Here is a 25,604-nt window from a genome sequence, read left to right as displayed (position 1 = left end):
TAGAAGTTAGTCCTTTGGCTTCTCCTGTCTGTCTTATTAATATATTTCACTTTTTGTTGGCATTAATACTTTATGGAGAAGGCTGACAAGTTAGAAAATGAAGTTTTTAGATTCTCTGTGGATTTCATTTTTCTGGTCTCTTCATGGCACAATTAGCATCAATAGTTAAGAAACTCCTGTATCAAAATAAAATATTAATTATACTTTACAATATATAAAGCAGCTGGCTAAATAATGCCACTGGCGTAACAATCTGAATCTTTTATCATTGAAACTCTTGTAACCAAAGTCACATCCTTTACATAATATTTATTCTGTATAGGATTTATTATCCACATACAATGACGTCAGCTTTAAAACAATGGTTATTTGTATAAACTCATCTTATAAAATAGAGTAATACACAACACACCTCAGTGATTTAAGCTGATATTCTAAGATTCAGAAAATCTGATCATTCTAATTCCAATTTCTGCATTGTTTCACTGCGTTGTCTTAGGTAGGTTGCTTTATTGTTCTGTGCCTTAATTTCTTTACCTTTCATGTGATAAACATCCTATTTCATAGATACTTAAAGAATAACATAAAAATTATTAAATACTTTGCAAATATAAAATGCTATATAAATGATAAATAGTAATACTGATCCACTCTAATATAAAATAACATACAACTTTCCATTTATAAAGTTTGGTCCTCCAGTACCTACTAATATCAAGCTTCCCAGTTAAACACATCTTATGCTATATTTTTTTTTTAGTGATTTTTTCCATAGTATGAAGTTTAGGACTCCAAATACATATAACCAGTATGAGTGGAAATTTCAGTACATCTTAGCCAGACTTGGCAAAATAACTTCAATGAATTGAGTTCTGAGCTCATAAGTAGCTGAAACACTAAACTTTTTATCCATTCAGTGGTAACTTGGTCACATAAAAGAAGTAACCATGCTTGATTACATCACTCAAACATACAATACTGAAAAATTTGTTCTGAAAAAGGTCTTAAGATGTAGTAACTATAGAAACCTTGTAAAGATGTGATTTGCTGCTCTAAGAGATGCTATGGTTACCAGCTTAGAAGTGCCGGGAGGAGCAGGAGTAATAAAGCGAGAGTGTAATGCTCAAAGGGAATTTAAAAAGTGATCCAGCCCAGGGTTTTCACCGTTGGACTCCTGAGCTCTGCAGAAGTGTGTGGGGAAAGGCTTGCAAGGAGCTTTAACCAGAGCAGCTCTGTTATTAGTTTCCTTTAAATGCTGAACTTCTCTATGAAACAATTTATTTGAAGAAAGGGTTTCGTGAGTTTAAAAAAAACCTTTTTAAACCACCGACTTAGTCTATTTTGCTTCCTCCAGACCCTAGACACGACTGCAGTGGTGCTTTATTTTTGCAAAACTTCATCCCGTCAACCAGATACTCTTGAGGACCATAGACTTACAAGGGTATTCAGAAGCTGACAAACAGCATTCTTGTAAGAGCAAACTTTGGTCTAACCAACTTCCATTATTTTTCTAATGTTAAAAAAAATCTTGGCATAAATAAAGTTTATATTAACAGATTATACCCCTATGTAACATTTTCCCACATTTAAGAGCCAAAGAATTCAGTTTTCTTAGAAACCATTAATCGACAGTTTCACTCTAGAAAAGAATTGGTCTCTAAAGTCTTAGATAAATATGATATGATACTGTAGCTATTATTTACAACTTACAAACATGTCACAAATGTTCTTTTATATACTAAAATAACAGAACAGATGTGCTATCTAATTTGGTGAATCTGATAGCTGTTTTGTGGGGACTGCTCAATGCTTGTTATGAACAATTATGAGAAAGCGTATCTCTGATAAGGCTCTACAAGTGCTGGTGGCACCGTGTTCCGTGGACTTTGCTGACATTCATGCTGATGTTTGCATGCAGAATATAGTAGCATTAAAGAACATTTAGGTCATAGACTAAAGTGCGTTAAAGTATACACATGCAAGCATGACTTCATTTCTACAAATAAAGCTCAAATCAGTCATTTTTCTTATTGGCTCCAATGGTTCAGAATCATATTATACTTATGTTCCCTCTCTCACGTGTAACAGTTTAATTGTTGAGACTCCTGATTCAGCAATGGTCATACTGGGAGACAACAAACGCAATGCACACTATCCAGTCTTGAAGCAACTGGAAATTTACCATCAGGAGAATCTTGAAAAAAAATATCAGAATTAAGTACCATAAAACAAAGTGGTTATCACCTATTAATAAAAAAAAAAATGAAAGAAATTAACCACTTTAGCCCACAAATTGGTATTAAGGACAATCGTTAATTAAAGAATAAGAGAAAATAATAACATAAAAACTATCTTGAGGTATGTCATGGCAGTTAAAAATACAGAGTGATACATGGAGCCTCTCTCTATCAAAATTAAATTAAAAGAAGCTTAATTGGGATAACTTGCCAAGACTTTTATGAAGGACAGTTCTTTACTTCTAGTATTTAATCTTCACAACTAAAATAATGCTTCTTCACTTTGACTGTAATTTTGGAATGTTTTATAATTCATATGGGGAGGTGTTAAAACTTCATTTTGTACCCTGGTAGAAAAGTTTGTTTTGAAAAATTACATAAACAAGCAAAGATGCTTAAAGAACTTAGGAGAATAACTTGTTCAAATAGTTTTATATATAAATTTTACATATAAATAACATAAAAACATGTCAATAGATACTGTAGGGACATTGCTTGACACTTCTTGAATAGCTCTAGTGCAAGGTATTATACATTGTCGAAGATGATTAAATTCCTCTTCTTTCATACGTTCTCATTCTCATAGGCTTCTTTTATAATTATTGCAGATTGGTGAGGTTTGACAATTCAAGGAGAGACAGATGAAAGAGGACTATTTAAAATCAAAACCTGTCCAATCTCTGGTCCCACCACTTACACTTTCTGACCTTAATTTCCTTATTTGTACATTGGAGACAGTGCTATCTACCTTGCTGATTAGGTGGGGAAATGCAAGAAAGAGCACTTTATAAATAATAAAGCAGTATATAAATGTAGGAAATTACTCTTAAGAACTGGTAAGAACCTCCAGTTTTTGTTTTCTTTTTTTTCTTTAGAGAAGAAGATAGCTATATTGACCGATCTTCAAAAACTACATTGACAATATTAGGTTCCTGCTTTAAGAAAATGATGTCTATATATAATTTCTGGTCAGCTTCTTCATCTTTTTTTTTTTTTTTTTAAATACTGACTACATAAGAGTAACTTCTAATTTAATGACAAAAATTTCAAATATGAACAACTTCAAACATTTAGACTTGCCTTCTGCCATAATCCTAAAACACTTAGGATATTGGAATTATGATGGGTCATTTTAGATCCAAAGTTAATGGAAAGTCTAGTTAGTTAAGTCAGGTAGGTTTCCAGACCCTTAAATGTGCTCTGACCTAGTTCCCTGTGAAAATTCAATAGTGGTAGTTTACATGTTTTTGAAACACTTTGAAATTATTTTATATAAAGTTTGGTTGTGGTGAATTTATTGAAAATATTTTCTTTGAAAAAAGTTCCCTAAGTAGATTTTTCAATATTTTTTTAAAAAAGGTATTTCTGTAACACAATAAAAGTAAGAGGATTAACTGTTCATCCAGCGTGTCAACTCAAGCTAGGTCTTTCTTTCTAGTGCAGCAACAGATTTTAGGGCGGTAAAGTTCAGAATGGATACAATGGCCTGTTCAGAAAGCATGCAAGTGGTGTCAGGTCATTACTTTTAAGCTGATCTGATAATTTGTTGATTAGACTCTGGGCGTGGAAAGAGAGTCACACAAGAACGTCAGTGTAAGCTACAGGCTCTGTTGGTTCACACTCCAGCTACCTGATGTTGGGCTTTATTTCCTTTTCTTCTTCTTCTTCACTATCATCCACCTGTTGTATGACCAGATCGGCAGACCCATCCTCGACTATCTCCACGTACGATCTGTTCTCATCTTCCCCCATGTGCCATCTGGAATCCTTATCTCCATCTGATGGGGACATAAGATGCTGTTCAGCTTCCAGATCAATGGGGAGGCTGTCTATGCCAACTTCGGCGAGGCACTCATTACAGAGTCTGTAGCGCCTGGTTCCTTCCTGTACCACTTGACCTGTTAGGTCAGTCACATGGCGCTTGCATTTTCTGCAGATAAGCTTGCATGCCTGGTGAATCTGTGTAGAGAATTAAATAGCGATTAAAAAAACAAAACATTTTTCAAAAGCAGAATAGTTTGATATTCTAAGAACCAGTTCATAAATTTAACATGTTCAAAGCCAAGCATTAATATTAAATTAACATCTAGTTTATTAGAAAAAGGTCACAGGTTTTGGTAATAAAGTAATGTCACAGAAATATCAAACACTAGCTTTCTGTAAATTATATCTATTATGTTTTCATGGTTAATATTACATACCTAATAATTTCACATATCCCTTAATCCAATAGTATTTTTATATCTGAGGTAACATGGGACATATTCCCAGAATAATAATTGCAAACACTTAATATCTACCATATACTATTCTAAGGACTTTACATATCTTAATTCAGGAGAAAAAACTATTTTGTTATTTTGCTTAAGGAAGAAAAAATAATGTCCCAATTGTAAATTTATAAAAGAATATTTTTTGATGTAAGGATTATTGCCACTTTTATTAATGAAAGATGTAGTAGAAAGAAGACTGGTCTAGGAACTGGAAGGCTTAGGTAACTAGTTCTGCTTCTGTCGTTTTCTAATCTTGTCATTTATTAACCATGTATAGTGAAGCAAGTCATTTAAAACAGAAACCTGCCTCCAGCGTGACTGTCAAAGTATTTAACAACTGGTAAGGTATGGGTACCACGAAAACAGAATAGAAGCCTGATGACCAGAATGGATACTAGTTATAAACAACCAAGATGCTGGTTCTGCTACATATTGGTCTATTATTATTCGTAACTGCTCCCTTATTACCAATAGGGGTACACTTCAGGTTGTGTGGACCAAATGAGTTAATATGTGTGAAATGCTTTGGGAAGAGGTTATAATTGATGAATAATTATATATTATAGTTAGTAATAAATAACTTTGTTCAATAACTATCAGAGTAGTAGATTATAGATTCTTTTTTTTTTTATTTTATTTTTAAACTTTACATAATTGTATTAGTTTTGCCAAATATCAAAATGAATCCGCCACAGGTATACATGTGTTCCCCATCCTGAACCCTCCTCCCTCCTCCCTCCCCATACCATCCCTCTGGGTCGTCCCAGTGCACTAGCCCCAAGCATCCAGTATCGTGCATCGAACCTGGACTGGCAACTCGTTTCATACATGATATTTTACATGTTTCAATGTCATTAGATTATAGATTCTAACCTAAAAATTATTACATAATGTTAACTATATAATGCTAAATTAATGTTTATGGCATATTCATTCAGATAAAGTTGGAATGCTATGAAGTAGACCACCAAATACAAGTAATCAAAAAACCCAAGAAAACTAATGCAGTCTGGTAACATAGCTAAGAATATGTATGGGACTAACACTCAGTACACTTATTATCTTCTGCTTAACCACTGACATATTACTCAGTAAATGCTGAAAGTACATAATTTAAGTGTATCTTTATTTTTCCTGAGACAGTAGCAGTATTATGGTTATCATATGAGGCATTATTCTTGTTACAAAGTTCTGACACAGATTCATGTTCATCCCCCTTCAAATCCAACACAATTAAGAAGACAAAGAAATTAAGTGAAACACTGTAATGTTAAACTTGAAAATATTATCATGAACTCATTATTTTAAAAATATGCATTTCTAGCTCAGAAAGGGGCTTCCCTCATAGCTCAGTTGGTAAAGAATCTGCCTGCAATGCAGGAGACCTGGGTTTGATTCCTGGGTAGGGAAGATCCCCTGGAGAAGGAAATGGCAATCCACTCTAGTGTTCTTGCCTAGAGAACCCCACAGACAGGAGCCTGGCGGGCTATAGTTCATGGAGTTGTAAGAGTCGGACATGACTTAGTGACTGAACCACCACCAGCACAGAAAGAATATAAAAAGAATGCCCTAATAACAGTGAGCGCCCTGGGTGTTCAAATGTTGGTTTCTAATTTCATCCCCCACTGAAACGTACCATAGCTCCTTTGAGAAAAGGCTGATTCCAGTTTTGTGTCTGGGGAAGTATAAGATGGGCCTAGGGCTCTTTTAGAGCCAGAAAACTAAGACACTTTGAAAATTTAATGGGTTGTGAGCCAGCTTCAAGGGTTCCCACTGCACAAATTTGAAAATCTGAGTATCAAAAAGAATAACAGTTATGGATCCAAACACAATGAATCAATGAAAATTCATGAGACTGTATGTTATTAAAAAAAAATAAAGCCAGAAGAAACTCATACATCATTTGAGGTTACTGTTAAATCAACTCCTTACTCTGAAAATTGCTAATTAAAGGGAAATAAACATTTATATGCTTTTTCCTATAGAAACCCTATGTCAAAGTAACCAAATAGCCCCAGGTGATGAAGGAAAGCTTTACTTTATAGAATTCCAGCTAGTAATACAGAAGGAAGGATAAAATCAGTAAATCATTTCACAACTCCAAGTAAAATTAATCATCTAGACAGAGATTACCAATTGGTATTAATATTATTAAATGAATATTGATGGGGAAATAGTCATATAATACCAAAGCAGTTCCACAGAGATTCTTTTCTAATTATAATACAATGGTATCATCACCCTAATCCAGAGATCAATCATAATGTAATAATGGGTCCACCAGATATTATGTGTCTCCTAATGTGCTGTGCCGTGCTTAGCTGCTCAGTCATTTCTGACTCATAGCGACCCCATGGACTGTAGCCCACCAGGCTTCTCTTGTCCATGGGGCTTCTCCAGGCAAGAATACTGGAGTGGGTTGCAATGCCTTCCTCCAGGGGATCTTCCCAATCCAGGGATCAAAACAGGGTCTCCTGCATTGCAAGTGGATTCTTTGCCAGGTGCGCTACCAGGGAAGCCCCTCCTCAGGTGATACAGTAAGAAATACACAATTTTTTCCTTGATGAAAGTATTCAACTTGAATCCATCAAGCCTTTAGACTAAACTTCTAGTTTTTGGAAAATGCAGGGGGGATAGAAAGACAAGCTAAATGACACCACGTAGAAGCAAGCAGAGAAACCCAGATGCAGGATATTTTGTAAAACAACTGGCTCAGTAATCTTCCCAGGCCAGGGATCAAACCCGTGTCTCAGGCACTGAACCACCAGGGAAGCCTCATGATAAAGTGCTAAGAATGGTACGATCTAGGTGGTAAATAGGATATTTTAATTTTCTTATTCTTACTTCTATTTATTTTCTTACTTTTTATAATGCATATTTATTGCTTCTGTAATAAAAGGTTCTTTTAATTTTTAAAAATTTAGCTTTAGAAATTAAGGAAGGCAGAGAGTTTGTTTTGCTCACTGCTGTATACCTAGTGTGTAGAAAAGGGTCTGGCTCAGAGTATGCTCAATATATATTTGTTGAATAAATAACTATAAAGTAACGCACCAAGTGACCCAATGCCCTTCAAAATTAAAAGGAGTTTGTATAAATGGAATAAAAGTATGAGTAATACTTCACAGATTTTGAAAAAAATTCTTGCTGCAAGATGAACAGCGAAATAAATCCTATGTCACTACCTTATTAAACCACCAGAACACTGAACAGAAAATTCCCTGAGATCTTTCTGACTGTTGACAGCCCACTCCCTGACTGAGAGTCGCTCTCTAACCCTTCTTATCCCCTTCCTTGAGGAGACTAGAGAAACTGGAGAGGCGTGACGGAGAGGGTGTAGTGTGGAGACATCGGACAGTGGAACCAGACTGACAGCTACCAGACAAGGATTCAAAAATCACTAGTGGGTGCCGAGTATCTGTAGTGGTGATTCTGACCTAGACATTTGTGTAGCTTACATTGTCTTCGGCTCTGAAATGACTGGGATATAAAAACACGTTAGATTTTAAGTGAATTGAGATGGATATTCAAAAGAATGTCACTTGGACTTTGCTGGCGGTCCAGTGTCCAGAGTCTGCCTACCAATGCAGAGGGCACAGGCTCAGTCCCTAGTCCAGGAAGATTCCACATGCCACGGGGTGACTGGGCCTGTGCACAACTACCCAATCTGTGCTCTAGAGCCCCTGCTCCGCAACAAGAGAAGCCACGCAAGGAGAGGCGCACACACCGTAACAGAAGTAGCCCCTCTCACACCCAGACAAAGGCTGCTCGCAGCGACGAAGATTCAGCGCAGCCGAAAATAAATAACAGCTTTAAAAAAAAGAACATCCCTTACTTCAAGGTTTCAAAGGAGACTAAAAAAATCTGTTTTTAAAAATATATAGGGACTTCCCTGGTGGTCCAGTGGTTAAGAACACCCCTGGCAATAAAGGTGACGGGCTTCAATCCCTGGTCCGAGAAGATCCCACACGTTGGGGGGCAGCTAAGCCTGTGAGCCACAACTACTGAAGCCTGTCCTCTAGAGCCCGTGTTCCACAAGAGAAGCCACAACAGTAAGCAGCCAGCACACCACAGCTAGAGAGGAGCCCCTGATCGCCGCAACTGGAGAGAGCCTTCACGCAGCAACAAAGATCTCGAGCAGCCAGAAAATAAAATCGACAAATAAGACAATGCATCATGTGCAAAGTAAAAACATTAAATTAGAAATTTAAAAAGATACTGTAGAGTTATATGAGAAGATTTTCCTACTAAACTAAATTATCCTAAGGCAGATAAATGCATGTATTTCCTAAAAGTGAAACAATGAAAAACCATATACATACTGTTCGAAAATGGCTACTTAGATGGTCGAGCCGACTAAATCTTTTCCCGCAAGCTTGACAGGGGTAGGGTCTTTCTCCAGTGTGACAACGAAGGTGGCGCTTGAGGTCTGCCTTCCGCTTCACCACGTGTGTGCAGTACGGGCACTTGAACCTCATCCTGGGCAGGTCATCTGTCAGGAGACAGTTTAAGTCACCAGAAAGTTCGTCATCGCAATTCTAATAACATCAAGAATCCAAAAGGGGCTGGCGAGTCCAATCTCAGAAAGGTAGGCAAAAAGGAGAAGGAAGACATTTTACAAAGACTGGATTGTTGATGTTATCCTAAGTACAGAGCTATAACTTCAGGATCTGATTTATTTACAAAGTCTGGGTAATTTACACTGTCCCACTTATCTTTTTATTTAATGTCTTAGAGTCGCTAGATCTGAAAAATAAAGTGGTAGCTGCGTGTTTAATCGTTCAATTGTGTCCGACTCTTTACAACCCCATGGACTGTAGCCCACCAGGCTTCTCTGTCCGTAAGATTTTCCAGGCAAGAATACTGGAGTGGGGTTGCCATTTTCTTCTCCAGGGGATTTTTCCCTCCCCAGCAGTCGAACCCATGTCTCCTGCATTGGCAGGTGGATTCTTTACGATCTTAAAATTGTAGACACACTCCAAAAGTTAAAGTGTTCACTGTTTATGTTTTTAAGTAACTTATTTACACATATTTATCCCCCCTGCTCTTACTTTTCATACCGTTGTACTGCTTTTCTTTCAAAGGTGAAAAAGTTTCAAGGATATTTTAACCTTTAGTTTTAAAACTCATATGGATTCAAAATGTGACTTGTAGTTGGAGGCAAATATCATCAATTTAGTAATAGTTAAATTCAGCTGTCATTATTTATTTTAAAAAATTATTTTCTTATTCTTACTGCTACTTTTTTGGCTATGCTATGTGGCACGTGGGATCTTAGCTCCACCGCCAGGGATTGGACTCGTGCTCTTTGCACTGGAACTGCAGGGTCTGAACACCTGGACCACCAGGGAGGTCCCCCAACGTATTGAAGTCAGATTTAAATAACCTAGAATTATAAAAGGGCAAAGCCCAAGAAAGGATAACTTTTTTGCTGTTTTAAAATACAACAAAGATTTCCCATATTTGCTCTGTTATTTCTGTCTGCCTTGGTCAGTGGTAGAGCTCCTCAGGATTTTCAGTAAGTTTTGCAATATGATACAATCTTAAGTATTTTCATGTTAGCATCCTACAGGAAAATGTGGTTAGTAAAAGTCAATAGGGGTGGATATTATCTTTAAATATGTTATCTACAACAAGATTATTTCCTAAAATTTATATCACAACCAGGGAAATGTGAATATTGACTGGCTTTTAGTGATATTAAGGACTTGTTAATTTTATTTATATATGATAATAATGGTATTGTAGTTTTTTTAAGTTTATATTTTAGGGACACATTCTGAAATATTTACAGATGAAGACATATGATGTTTGAGATTTACTTAAAAAGGGGAAGACTTGGAGAAGGAAATGGCAACCAACTCCAGTATTCTTGCCTGAAAAATCCCATGGACAGAGGAGCTTGGTGGGTCCAAAGGGTCACAAAGAGTTGGACATGACTGAACAGAGCAGAGCAGACATACAGTGGATGCTGTTTTAAAATAACGTACATAAAAATTGTTTGTATTCTGAATATCCTATGTACAATAAAAGATTATTAAAATAAAAAGGGGGAAGAGTCAGGAGCAGAGGTACAAGACTGGTCATGAATGGGACTGGGTAATAATGGGTGCATGGGGTTAATTACACTATTCTCTGTACATATATATATATTTGGAACTTTCCTAAAATTAAAAAATTTAAATATACAGTCTAAATCTTATGCTCTGCAGTTCAATTTTATCACAATTTCCTTTAAATTCACATATAAACTAGTAAGCATGGCTTCCCTAATAGCTCATTTGGTAAAGAATCTGCCTGCAATGCAGTAGACCCCGGTTCAATTCCAGGGTCTTGGGAAGACCCCCTGGAGAAGGAAAAGGCTACCCACTCCAGTATTCTGGCCTGGAGAATTCCATGGACTGTATAGTCCGTAGGATCGCAAAGACTGGGACACGACTGAGGAACTTTCACTTTCATTTTCAAACTACTAAGCAAATCTGCTAACGATTAATTGGGGGGACTAGATGATATGCATTTCTAATCCTCGTTCTCTACTTTGACACTGTCAGCCTACATAATCTCTCTGCATTTTACTATCATAGAAATGAGATATCTCATGGTGTTGCACACAGAGTTACAGTACCAATGTTATATTTTTTAAAATTATGCATTTATATCTTAATAAAATCAGATTTAATTTCTTTTAGGTATTAGGGCTGTGAACCTTTGCCAATATGCATGATTGCTCTATTTAATTTTTCTATATAAAAATTCTCCTCCGAGTGAATACTCAGAAAAAAAATAAACTAAAGTGAAAGTGTGATGTATAACTGAATCACTTTGCTGTACATCTGAGACTAACACAACATTGTTATGTTAATCACCTGTACTCCAATATAAAACTTTTAAAAATAAATTGAAAATATGTTTCTTAAGGACTGAGCCATTTAAAAAATAAATTAAAAATACGTTTCTTAAGGATTGAGCCATTTACAAAAGAGCTTTAAACATCTAACAGTAATCTAATCATCTACAGAGAAGCAGGTCTGGAAAATCATGGGTTTCTGACCATCAGAACTCTATTGTTTTGACTTACTAAATTTACCCCATATTTTAATTTAAAAAATTTACCTTTTATGTATAGAAGAAGTACTTCTCTTCATTAGAGAAGTATGACCTTTTAAAAAGAAAAAAAAAAAAACATACTTGGTTCAACTGCCCTAAAACCAAGGGCATGTTGAGACAGGATTGATTTACATTGGAGTCTTGGAACCTGATTGAGAGGACTAATTCTCTATTTGGGTACCTGGAAAACTTCTTGACGTGACATCAGATCCTTGACCATACTGATAGCTAACAGGAGTAGAGTCCATTTCCGCATTCATCTGTGCCTGTTCTTCAGACTGGGAAGCGTGGCTGGAAGAATCAGATGTCCGTGCTTCTCGCTTGCTTGACTTATAATGAGTCATTTCAGAAGGCTGTGACAACCTCAAATGTTTGGCCTTTTTAATGGAATCTTTCCTTTGTTCATGCTTGGTCAGAGGCTGTTGAGTATTCCTTTGGGAGGCTGGATGGTAATTATACTTACTCCAAGATTTCCCACTTATTATACCTGTTCCTTGATCTGGGCTTAGGTGAGAACGAGGAGAACTGCTTTCATCTTGCCAGCCACTGCTATAAAAAGAGGAGCGTTCTATTCCATTAGAATTGGCATCTTTATCAGAGAGGCTGAAATAGCGATCCTTTTCTTTCTCACTAATGTCTAACGAAGATTTAATAAAGGTCTTACATACACTGATGACATCAGTCATCTGAAGGAAGCTAGCAGCTGACATCACTTCTATGACATTCTGACCCGTGAGAGAGAGCTTGCCGGAATAGACAAAGTCCAGGATAACTGTAAAAGTGTCAGGAGAGAAGGCCTGAAATGTCGCTGTGGTTGGCTGACTTGTCTCCTTGGAGTTCTGAGAAAGAAGCATTTTAAAGTAGCCGCTACTAGCAAATAAGACATTTCGATGGGCTTTGAAGACCTTCCCTTCAACCAGAATACTGCAGTCACAAAATACATCCTGCCTGCGCTGCTCATTCAGTTGCTGCAGGAGGTGAGACTGATGAGAGGAGATCTCCATTCTAGAGAGGAAAAGACACAGTGGTTACCAACACTGGAGTAACACTGCTTCTCTAAGATGAGCCAAGTAAAATGACAGAAACCTCTGTCCTCTTTCCATTAAAAACACTTTCTCCTTAGAGAATATCATCTCCCAGACACAGAAGATAATAGGTTTTAGGATACCATGTAATACTCCTTTATGTAGAAACTTAGTTCCCTGAGCAGGGATCGAAGCCATGCCCCTGGCAGTGGAAGTGTAGAGTCTTAACCACTGGACAGGCAGCGAAGTCCCTACTCTACTCTTGTGCGTGAGTGCTCAATCGTGTCTGACTCTTTGAGACTCCATGGACTGAAGCCCGCCAGGTTCCTATGTCCATGGGATTTTCCAGGCAAGAATACTGGAGCGGGTTGCCATTTCCTTCTCCAGGGGATCTTCCTGACCCAGGGATGGAACTGGCATCTCCTGCGTCTCTTGCATTAGCAAGCAGATTCTTTACCACTGAGCCACCCGGAAAGTCCTCTGACTCTTTGCGATCCCATGGACTATACAGTCCATGGAATTCTTCAGGCCAGAATACTGGAGTGGATAGCCATTCTCTTCTCTAGGGGAATCTTCCCAACCCAGGGATTGAACCCAGGTCTCCCTCATTGCAGGCAGATTCTTTACCAGCTGAGCCACCAGGGAGGGGTAGTTCATTCTACTCTTAGTTGTTTGATTTTTAGACAATTATTTGTTCAGTCACAGAACCTGGCTTGAGCATCAGGCCTTCTGCTATATGGTAAACTAAATAGGCTTCTTTCTTGCTTCTATGTAGTTTTTAACCTAAAGGGAGTATCAGCATTAAACAAACATTCATGTGGAGTTATAAATGACAAGTGCTAAGACAGAAGGCAGAGAAGGCAATGGCACCCCACTCCAGTACTCTTGCCTGGAAAATCCCACGGACGGAGGAGCCTCGTGGGCTGCAGTCCATGGGGTCGCTACGAGTCAGACACCACTGAGCGACTTCACTTTCACTTTTCACTTTCATGTGTTGGAGAAGGAAATGGCAACCCACTCCAGTGTTCTTGCCTGGAGAATCCCAGGGACGGGGGAGCCTGGTGAGCTGCCATCTCTGGGGTCCCACAGAGTCGGACACAACTGAAGTGACTTAGCAGCAGCAGCAGCAAGACAGAAGGAGGGTGCTCTTGGTATAAAAGTATAAACTAGTTTAGATTGGGATGGAGTGTGTTAGGGAATACCTCTCTGAGAAGTCACATTTAAGTTGAGACCTCAAAGGCAATTAGGAATTAACCAGGTGAAGAATGAAGGGAGATGATTTCTGACTCCAGCAAAATGGTGCTCTAGAAAGTACTGAAACTTCTGGTCACAAATCTCTAGAGATGCTGGCTAAAATTCAGTCAAAACTTTAAAGGTACAGCTGAGTTGCTGGGGCAGCAACATGGGCTCTGGTTTTCATCAGTAACAGAAATTGGAACCCCCTAAGGGTTCAACCTTATTGAAAATGGAATAGTAAACTTTGCCCCTAAGTCCAGAGAAAAGGCAAAGAAAGTTTGTCTTTGCAGGGCCTCGGTTGAGGGAAAAAAAGTCCCTAGGTGAGATATCAAATCCAAGGTTGTGCTTTGTGAAGTTCTGGAGTCCAGATTTATTTTCCTTGTGTGTGGAAAACTTAAGCTGAAAAATTTATATGGGAATGAGTCTTGGGCTGGTGGTGTCCGTGGGGACACCTTGCAGAAGTAAATGCCAAACTGCTTAGGAGGGAAGCTCTCAGAACCCGAAAAAAGTGAAAGTGTTAGTCACTCAGTCATGTCTGACTTTGGGACCCCATGGACTGTAGCCTGCCAGGTTCCTCTGTCCATGGAATTCCCCAGGCAAGGATACTGAACCAGGTGGAAAATAAGCTCTGCTTAAACTGAACTCAAAGTCATTCTCTTCACTACATAGTGGCTGGCTCATTTCCAATATTGTACCACCATGATGCCTAATATCTCCTACCTTAAAAACTCCCCTTGATGGTTCAGTGGTTAAGAATCCGCCTGCCAATGCAGGGGACACAGGTTTGATCCCAGGTCCAGGAAGATTCCACATGCCTCGGAGCAACTGAGCCCGTGCACCACAACTCCTGAGCCACCTCGCTCTAGAGCTCCGCAATGAGAGGCCACCACAGTGAGAAGCCTGTGCATGGCTCAGAGTAGACTCTACTAGTTGCTACTACAGAAAGTTTACGTAAAGCACTGAAGACCCAGTATAGCCAAATAAAAAAAATAACAGAAACATAATAAACTCCCATTGATTTCACATCTATTTCTAGCCAGAAATAGATTTCTACTCTAAGTAGATTTCTACTCCATTTCTCTACTTGCCTTACACAAAATTCATTGAAAGAGTTTTTGTCTTGGCTTTTTTCATTTGCTAGCTTCACTTCTATCCTCATCAAGTTTTCATGCCCATCCATCAAAACCCAGTTTTCAGAAAGATCATCATTAGTAACTTCCATGTTGTCAAATCCAATGCTCACTTCTTTGTCCTCATTTCACTGACACAGTGGATCATTCTTTTCAACCTGAAACCCTTGTTTCACTTACTTGGCTGCCAGGATACCACTCCTTCATGGTTCTTCAATTGCCCACTCCTCAGTCTCCTCTCCTGATTCTTCCTGTCTAATCTCTAAGTGCTATGAGATTCAGGACATGCTATCCCCAAATATGGCAACTTGATAGTGAATATTATTAACCAAAGGAGTCTGAGTAAATAGGCAGAAGCAGGAAGGTCACTCTGACACCCCCTCCCTTCTCTGCTGCATCAGATCACAAAACCCAGGTGAGAGGTGTCCTCCCTAGACACAGAGGAAAGGAGCCTCCTTATCTCAAGCAATGAAGGGATGCTGAGAAGAATCTGAACAAACAGGCTGTACTGAGCGTCCCCAGTTCACTGAGTTTACCTCTTACTCCTTATCTACCACATTCTTTCCCACGACTGTCCACTCTTCATCAAGCCTAGCAAAAAACACACAGATCTGTCTCTTTGGGTCTTCATTTCCTTCTGAAGCCTACTGTGTCATGTAAAACTAACTTTGAGTAAATTCATATACATTTCTCCTGCTAATGTGTCACTTTATTTTATTTAAAAAAAAAATTTTTTTTAATGTGTCACTTTAATTTTCAGACACAGGCGAGGAAGAAGGTCAAGGAAAATTTTTTCTTCTCTATAGCTGGAATGTCCTTGGCCTCAGGCTCAGACCTTTCCTCTACTTATATCATTCCCTACGTGATCTCATCCAGGCTCATGGTTTTAAATACCATCTTTGAGCTTATAACTCACAGATTTACACATCTAGCCCCGACCTCTTCCCTGAGCTCCAGACTTATATTTATGTGCATCACCACTTAGATATTTAATAGGCATCCTGAGCTCAACATATCCCAAACCATACTCTTCATTCATCCTCATCTTAAACCTGCCTTTTCTACGGTCTTATCCATCCCAGGAAATGGTAACTTCATCCCACTTATTTAGACCCAAAGCATTAAGAGTCATCTTTGATTCTGTGTTGTCAGCTTTACCTTCAAAATAAATCCAAAATCCTACCACTTCTGTCCACTACTGCAGATACTGCTTCAGTCCGTCACCTATTATCAACAGCCTCCAAACTGCATGTGGTAGGTGGTCAAGATGCGTTGGTTGAAATAATGAATAAATAAGTAGTCAAGTTAGGACTGAGTAATAGGTAGAAGTAACTGATTTGAAGTGAAATTGGCAGAATTTTAAATACTTTTTGGTACATACAAAGAAATATTTAACAAATATTGGTCATTTGTTAGTAACAGGAACTACTTAAAGAATCAGAATCCCCAAATCTTAAAAATGAAGATATCCTTAAAAAACCATGGGACATCTTTGCACAAGAAGTTTTCCTAAGCTAGGTAAGGAAAACCTGATATAAATTCTGGTGCCATAAATACCATTTTAGGCATTTGTTGACCATGCAGCTTCATTTGGACATTGAAAAGACCTGGGGTGCCAGCATCTTCAAGGTTTTCTTGTTGAGTGTTGTCTTCAAGAAGTCACTTTCTTCTTGTCCTCCTTATAGTTAACCTCGATGTCATGGAATCATCCTTCACAAAGTGCACATTTTCTCCAGGCTGCATAATAACTCAAATTATGCTTACGCCATAATTATCATGTTAAAAAATAACCATGGATTAAAGACCTAAATGTGAGACTGGACACTTTTAATATAAAATTTCTAGAGGAAATCATAGGCAGAACACTCTTTGACATAAATCACAGCAATATCTTTTTTGATCTGTCTTCCAGAATAATGGAAATAAAAACAAAAATAAACAAGTGGGACCTACTTAAACTCAAAACCTTTTGCATAGCAAAGGAAACAATAAACAAAATGAAAAGACAACAGATGAATTGGGAGAAAATATTAATATTTGCAAGTGATGTGACTGATATGGGATTAGTCTCCAAAATTTACATACAGTTTATGACACTTAACAGCATCAAAACAAACAGCCCACTTAAAAAAATGGGTAAAAGACCTAAATAATCTCTTCTCCAAAGAAGACCTGAAAGTGAAAGTCACTCAGTTGTGTCCAACTCTTCGCGATGCCATGGACTATACAGTCCATGGAATTCTCCAGGCCAGAATAATGGAGTGGGTAGCTGTTCCCTTCTCCAGGGAATCTTCCCAACCCGGGGATTGAACCCAGGTCTCCTGCATTGCAGGAGGATTCTTTACCAGCTAAGCACAAGGGAAGCCCAAGAATACTGGAGTGGGTAACCTATCCCTTCTCCAGCAGATCTTCCCGACCCAGGAATTGAACTGGACTTTTGCACTGCAGGCAAATTCTTTACTAGCTGAGCTAAAGAAGACAAACAGATAGCCAATAGGCACATGAAAAGATGTTCAACATCACTAATTACTAAAGAAATAGAAACTACAAGACATCTCTTTAAGCCACTCAGAATGGCTATCATAAAAAAATTCATAAACTAAGTGCTGGAGAGGTTGTGGAAAGAAGGGAACCCTTCTACACTGTTGGTGGGAATGTAAATTGGTACAGCCACTATGGAGAACAGTATGGAGGTTCCTAAAAACACTAAAAATAGAGCTACCAAATGACCCTGCAATCCAACTCCTGGGCATATATCCGCAGATAAACATGATCCAAAAGGATACATGCACATCTATGTTCATTGCAGCACTGTTTACAATAGCCAAGACATAGAAGCAACCTAAATGTCCATGGACAGAGGAATGGATAAAGAAGATATGTACAAATATACAGTGGAATACTACTCAGCCTTCTTTTTATTAAAAACAAGAAATAATGCCATTTGCAGCAACACGGATGGACCTAGTGGGTGTCATACTGAGTGAAGTCAGTCAGACAAAGAGAAATACAGTATGATATCCCTTATATGTGGGATCTAGAAAGAAATGATACAAACGAACTTACAAAACAGAAAAGAGACTCACAGACTTATAGAAGGAAATTATGGTTGCTGGGGGGAAAGGATAGTTAGGGAGTTTGGGAAGGACATGTACACACTGCTATATTTAAAATGGATAACCAACAGGATCTAATAATGTATAGCCCATGGAACTCTACTCAATGTTATGTGACATCCTGGATGGGAGGGGGTTTTGGGGAGAATGGATACATGTATGGAGGTAAAGAACCCGGAGGTAAAGAACCTGCCTGCCAACACAGGAGACTTAGGAGATGCAGGTTCAATCCCTGGGCTGGGAAGATCCCCTGGAGGAGGACATGAAAAGTGCTCCAGTATTCGTGCCTGGAGAATCCCAAATCCCATGGACAGAGGAGCCTTTCAGGCTACAGTCCTAGGGTCACACAGTCTGAAGCGACTTATCATGGCACAGCATGGAGGGTTCCCAGGTTGTGAAGTGGTAAAGAATCCGGCTGCCAATGCAGGAGACACAAGAGACTGGGTTGGGAAGATCGCTGGGTTGGGAAGATCACCTGGAGTAGGAAATGGCAACCCACTCCAGTATTCTTGCCTGGAAAATTCCATGGAGCCTGGCGGGCTACAGTCCATCAGGTCGCAAACAGTTGGACACGACTGAGCGACTGAGCCTGCACACAAGCACGGATACAGGTATGGCTGAATCCCTTCACTGTTCACCTAAAACCATCACAACACTGTTAATCCTCTATACCCCAATACAAAAGAAAAAGTTCAAAACAAACAAACCAACCCAAATAACAATTATATTTAAGATGCAATTTTTAAAATGGCACTTCATATCTTACACAACACTTTTCTCTCCTAGAATGAACGTGTGGAGTGTCTAATCTGAATACAGCAGCCAGAGCAACCTTTCTACAACATGAAATCAAGTCACTTCTCTGCATGAAACCCTCCAAAGTTCCCCATTCAACCCCAAAGTGCCTCTCTTGACCTGCGAGGCCCTATCCCACCTGCGCCCTGTCCCTCGAAGTACCCCTCTGCCCGCATCTCCTCTGTTCTAGCCCTCACACACGGCATTCCAGCTCCAAAGCTCATTCCCAAACATTTAAGGCAAGTTCCTGCCATGAAGCCTTGTGGTACTATTCCCTCTGCTTGGAAATTCTTCCCCCAGATACACACATAGCTCCCATTCTCACATTTTCTGATCTCTGCTCAAATGTCACCTTATCAGAGAGGCTTTATCATTCTATGCACCTCCCCCTATTCTTTATCCTCTTATTTGATTACTCTCTGTTTTCTCCTAGAACTTAAGGTCCTCGAGAGTAGAGGGTTTGCCTGTTTTGTTTACTCATATTCCCAGGTCCCTGTGCAGCACTTGAGCACACAACAGGTGCTTAATCAATGCTGTTGAATGAAAGAGTCAAAATATTAAAAGATGTAAGGAAATTGTTCGTTATAAAGAAGAATTAGCAGGCATGACAAGCAGGGAATTAGAACCCCCCCCAAATTTGAGTAAAACAGAATAAAAATCTAATAGGCTATTAAATAAGCATGTTTAAAATGATCAAAGATAAAACGTGACGTACACTAGCATATAGTTGTGAACACAGACACTAGAACCAGGTAGCTTGACTGAAATTCTAGCTCTTTCACTTAATAGCTATGTGAACCTGGGCAATGTATTAATATTTAACCTTTGTATCGCTGTTTCCTTATCTGTAAAACAGAAGCAAAAATAGCATTTATTTCATAGGATTACTGTGAGGATTGAAGGAGTTGATGGACTGGGTTAGCCAAAAATTCTTTCAGGTTTTCCCGCAACACTGGCTGCAAAAATCCGAACGAACCTTTTGGCCAACCCAATATCTACAGCACTTGAAACAGTGTTTGGCATGTAGTAAGTACTTCACAAATGTAGTTCTTGGTGAAGTACTACTCTAGCTATTTTCCTTTTACTTTATTATTATTATCCACAAGAATGGGGGGAAAAAAGAAAAGGCAGGTTTGAAGAGGAATCAAATGAACATGTGAAAAATGTAAGTAATGAAATTAAAACACCTCATGCTGCAAGATGAGTGCCCCATTTGCAGCTTCACATCCACATTCCTGGCAGGAAGAAGATGAAAAGACAAAAGGCAGTTACCAGGCAATTTTTATCTTTTTTATTGGGGGCGGGGGGAAGGGTTTTCCAGATGCCACTTCCAGGGAACTTGCAACTCAACGACTAGAATCACGTCACCTAGTCTTTAGGTGCGCACTTTCACTAATGGTATATATCAATTTCTACTTCTCAGTTTTTGCCAACACTTAATATCATCAGACTTTTTAAGTTCTGCCAATCTTATGGGCATACCATGGTATGCTATTGTTTTTATTTGAATGGGCTGAACAACTTTTAATGTTTGTTGACCTTGATTAAGTGAATTTCCTTGTTCATTACAATGTTGCTAAGTACAACTGCATAACAGCTAACCACCAAAACAGTGTTATACAATAATTGAGTATTTATTTAGCTCATGCACTTGTGGGTTAGATGGGGCAGCTTGTCTGAAGTGGCTGTTACTACATGGTCTTACATCTTCCTCCCAGGACTAGGAGGCCAGCCTGGACAATTTCTTCTCACGACAGTGGCTAAAGGACATAAACCCAAGGGAACTACATGAGGTCTCTTAAGGCTGAGGCTTGTAGCTGCCACTGTGTTACATGTACTACGTCCTAACAGACTAAAGCAAATCACATGGCCAAATCTAAAGTACAGAGGAGAAGAAATATCTTCTGGTCTGTTAGTGGGAAGAACTGCAAAGTCATACAGCAAAGGGTGTGAATGTTGGTAGGGGGTGATGAACTGGGGCCAATAATGCTGTCTACACAATATCCTTTCTTATTTTTTAAACTGGGTTATCTTTTTTTATTGATTTATAGGTATCCTTTATATATCCAACAAACTAATCCTTTATCAGTTATAAGTCTTGCAGATATCTTCTCCCATCTGTGGTCTGTCTTTTTAACTCCCTTAATGGTAGAGTTTTCATTAAACAGCAGCTTTTAGTGTTAATATGGTCAAATGTATCAGTCTGTTAACGTGCTTTCTCTATCTTGTTTAAGAAATCCCTATCTCAAGGACATAGAGTTTCTTTTTTTAATTAACAAAGTTCTGTTTCTCATTTTTAGGGTTTTAACCGACTATTGATTTTGCATATGGTATTCTAATATATTTCATAAAGATACCAATCTTTCTGGCACTATTTATTGAACAGAAAATCCTTTCCCTGCTAATTTGTAATGCTACTTCTGTTATACATCTAGTTTCTATAAATTCATGGGTCTATTTCTAAGCTCCTTTTTTGGTTCAATTCATCTATTTCTCTCCCCCAATACTGCACAGCTTTAATTACTAAAACTCTAAACTGAGTTTAAATTTAAACTCCAAATTTAAACTAAATTTAGAAAACTAAAACTAAAACTCTCCCTCATTAAGTCTCCTTCAAATAACATTAAAAAACATGATTGTCTCTTGTTCTTCTATATAAAAATTATGATAAGCTTATCATATTTCACTTTTAAAATATCCTATAGGGATTATTTCTGGAATTGAATTTAGAGATTAATTTATGTGAGACCATACATCTTTACAATACTGAGTCTTTTTCTTTAAAAATATTCTTTCTTTTTTTTTTCTTGGCCACACTTCATAGCATGTGGAACTTCCCCAACTAGAGACTGAACCTATGCCCCCTGCCATGGAAGCATGGAGTCAATCACTGGGCCACCAGGGAAATACCTCTAATATTGTCTTATTATCCATGAATATGGTATAATTCACCACACGTTTAGGTCTTCTTTCATATGCTTCAGTAATGTTTCCTTATTTTCTTTATGATCTTGAATGTTTTTTGTTAGATTTATTTGTGTTGCTTATAGGTTTTATTGCTATAGTGAATGGGCTAGTAGGCTTCATGGGCTGAGTGGAAATGCTGCTAAAATCTTACCATTAAGAATGTTTAGGGTCTTCTCTGGTGGTTCAGTGGTAAAAGAATCCACCTGCCAATTCAGGAGACAGGGGTTTTATCCTTGATCCGGGAGGATTCCACGTGCCATAGAGCAACTAAGCCTGGGCACAACTATTGAGCCTGTGTTCGGGAGCCAAGGAATTGCAACGACTGAGCCCATGTGCAGCAACTCCTGAAGCCCGTCAGTCCAGATCCCATGTTCCACAACAAGAGAAGCCAGCACAGTGAGAAGCCCGTACACTACCAGTGGAGAGAAGCCCCCGCTCATCACAACCACAGAAAAGCCCGAGCAGCAACAAAGACCCAGCACAGCCAAAAGTAAACAAACAAATAAATTAATTAAAAATTGGTATCATAAATGAGTGCTAAATTATATTGAATGCTTATTCTGTATTTATACGCTTTTTTCTCTTTATCTGGCTATTGGTTTCCCTAGGGCTGCTGTAACAAAATACCATCAACTGGGTGACTTAAAACAACAGAAACATACTGTCTCACAGTCTGGAGTCTAGAGATCTGAAATCAAACCAGCAGGGCCAGGCTCCCTCTGAAATCTTTAAGAGAGGAATCCTTTGCTTTTCCCTGTCTTCTGGTGGCCCCAAGTGTTCCCCAGCTTGTGGCTGCAGAACCTCAACCTTTTCTCCATCTTCACAGGGCTATCTTCTCCCTGTGTGTCTCTGTGTCTCCACAGGGAGATCTCTCCTGTATAGTCACAATGTCTCCTTATAAGGACCCTAGTCATTTTGAATGAAAGAGCCATACTCCAGTATGACCTCATCTTAATTAATTACACCTGTAACAACCCTATTTTCAAAGAGGGTACTGTAGGTTCGGACTTCAGTATATCTTTTTAGGAGGAACACAATTCTCTGGGTTGAATACTGTCCCTTCAAAATCCATGTCTACCTGGAACCTCAGGATGTAACCTTATTGGAAAGAAGGTCTCTGCAGATATAACTAGGATGAACTCATACTGGATTAGAGCATGTGTTCTAAGTCACTTCAGTCATGTCCGACTCTTTGTGACCCCATGGACTGTAGCTCTCCAGGCTCCTCTGTCCATGGGATTCTCCAGGCAAGAATAATGGAGTGGGTTGCCATGCCTTCCTCCAGAGGATCTTCCTGACCCAGGGATCAAACCCGTGTCTCTTATGTCTCCTGGATTGGCAGTCGGGTTCTTTACCACTAGCACTGCCTGGGAAGCCCGTACTGGATTAGGTTGGGCCCTGAGTCCAATGGCTGGTGTCCTTACACCAAGAAGAGAGGATGCATAAATACACACAAGGAAGAAAGCCTCGTGAAGAGGTAGAGACTGGAGTTACTGAACTACAAGTCAAGGAATACCTGCAACCACCAGAAGCTGGAAGGATTCTCCCTGGAGCCTTTGGAGGGAGTGTGGCCCTGCTGACACTTTGGTTTCTGACTTCCAATCTCCAGACTGACAGAATAAATTTCAGTTGTTTTAATCCACCCACTTTGTGGTGCTTTGTTGTAGCCCACCCTAGGAAGCTAATATAAACTGCATGAAATTGCCAATATCAAACTGTAATAAATAAAAACAGTAATTTCACTTAGTTGACCTAAATCTTGATTTAAAATGAATTGGTGAGGGACTTCCCTAGTGGTCCAATGGTTGACTCTATGCTCCCAGTGCAGGGGTCCCGAGTTCGATCCTTGGTCAGGGAACTAGATCTCACATGTTGCAACTAAGAGTTTGCATGCTGCAACTAAACATTCTGCCTGTGGCAACCGAGACTGAAGATCTCGTGTGCCACAACTAAGACCCGGCACAGCCAAATAAATAAATATTTAAAAAAAAAATGAATTGGTGAAAAGGGAAAGTATTTGTTTCCGTATTAACAGAAGAAGCTGTAGCTATTTAAAAGTTGCTATTCTAACTGTATCAAAGGGCACTTTTGGTTACTGGCCTGTTATGTAATTTCCCTTCTGTTTACTCATTATGCTATTCCTACTACTCCCCCTACAATACCTTCTTCTGGAAATAGCTCCTCAACTTTTCTTAAGAAGATCAACCCTTCAGTTCTTATGGGTCTGGAAGATACTTACTCGACTCATCACTCCAGAGGGCAACTTCTGACCTTAACCTGGCAAATCAGAGTACTGCATTCCCATGGCCAGTTATTGGTTTGGGGATGGACATATCAAACAAGGCCACAAAAGGAGGTTCAATCAAAGCAAGTCTCAGCACTTTTTATTGGACAACTAGGAAAGAAGACCAATCTTATGAGGATGTGAGCCTGGAGCTATGCAGATTTTCTGCCACCATAAGAGAACCTACATGAGAAGGGATCAACACTGGGGAAAGCAGAGCAGAGAAACAGACCAGATCTAACTGACATCATTTTTCTCTAGACCAGAGGCTGGTCATTCATTTCTGTAAAGGGCCAGATGGGAAATATTTCAGGGTTTGTGGGTGTGAAAATGTGATTTATAATAAATATGTATTTTGGACTTTGTCCATGGTTCCTGGCTCACAGTTCTCCAAACCCCTGGAATTTTCTAAGCGGTGAGAGCAATGGGAGCATCTTGTGTTATATTATTCGAAATCATATCAGAGCCATGAAGGTGAAATGGGGATCTTGTTACTTATAACAAGTCCCTTTCAACCATAACTGAGTTTATGTTAATACGGTGACATTTTTTTGACTATTTATTTGGCTGCACTGAATCTTAGTTGTAGCATTCGGGATCAACTTCACTGACCAGAGATTAAACTTGAGCCCCCTGCATTGGGAGTGCTGGGTCTTAACCACCAGACCACCAGGGAAATACCAATAAAGTAACTTTTGGAAGTCCCCTAAAGAATGGGAGATTGCCAGGGAGAACAATTAGTGGATTAACAGTCCCACCTCATGACCTCTGAAGAGGAGAGAGGGGCTGGAGGTTCAATCAATTACCAATGGCCAGTGATTTAATCAACCACACCTATGTGATGAAGCCTCCATAAAAACCAAGAAGGATGGGGTTCTGAACTTGCAGGCTAGTGAGCCAGAACTCACCCACTTGCCAGCTCCAAACTCCACAGGCCAGAAGCTCCTGGTTTCAGCACCTTGTCCTATGTCTCTCTTTATCCAGTTGTTGATTCATGACCGCTTAATACCCTTTGTAATGAACCGGTAAGTTAACCAGTTTTCTGAATTCTGTGATCCACTCTCGCAGATTAAGCAAGGAAGGGGTCCTGGGAATCTCTGATTTATAGCCAGTTGGTCAGAAGCATAGGGAACAATCTGACTTGTGATAAGCATCTGAAATAGGGGCAATCTGACTTGTGATTAGCATCTGAAATAGGGGCACTCTTGTGGGACTTGAGGTTCGGGGGAAAAACCCACAAATCATAGTGGGTCATAGATCTCTTTCACAACTATTCAGCTTCACCACTATGTTGCTCAACTCAGAGCATAAAAAGATCTAGACAATATGAGAAGGAATGGGCATGGCTGTGTGCCAATAAAGCTTTATTTACAAAAACAGACACAGACAGGGGACTTCCTTTGCAGTCCAGTGGTTAAGACTCCACATTTATAACAC

The 25,604-nt window shown here is 39.1% G+C and overlaps 1 protein-coding gene across 3 annotated transcripts in view; it reads right to left on the bottom strand.

The window, feature by feature from the left end:
- Window positions 1-294: 294 nt before the first annotated feature.
- ZBTB8A (zinc finger and BTB domain containing 8A) overlaps window positions 295-25,604 on the bottom strand; it is a 58,405-nt gene continuing 33,095 nt past the window's right edge. For 2 of the 3 annotated variants that reach the window (XM_086334423.1, XM_086334445.1), the window contains 3 exons: window positions 11,796-12,619; window positions 8,830-8,999; window positions 295-4,196 (listed from right to left, as the gene is read on the bottom strand). In XM_086334423.1, coding sequence (XP_086190549.1) covers window positions 3,864-4,196; window positions 8,830-8,999; window positions 11,796-12,618 — 1,326 coding nt within the window. In that variant the 5' untranslated portion in view covers window position 12,619 and the 3' untranslated portion in view covers window positions 295-3,863. Of the gene's footprint in view, window positions 4,197-8,829; window positions 9,000-11,795; window positions 12,620-16,562; window positions 16,743-25,604 lie in introns of those variants that run through there. The other variant, XM_086334434.1, reaches the window with a different exon arrangement.

Source organism: Bos grunniens, chromosome 2 (assembly GCF_055505025.1).
Source record: "Bos grunniens cultivar Pamir isolate PY7600 chromosome 2, Bosgru_T2T1.0, whole genome shotgun sequence".
Classification (NCBI taxonomy): domain Eukaryota; kingdom Metazoa; phylum Chordata; class Mammalia; order Artiodactyla; family Bovidae; genus Bos; species Bos grunniens.
The sequence above is the reverse complement of the archived record's forward strand: the minus strand, read 5'-3'. Positions and strand labels throughout refer to the sequence as shown.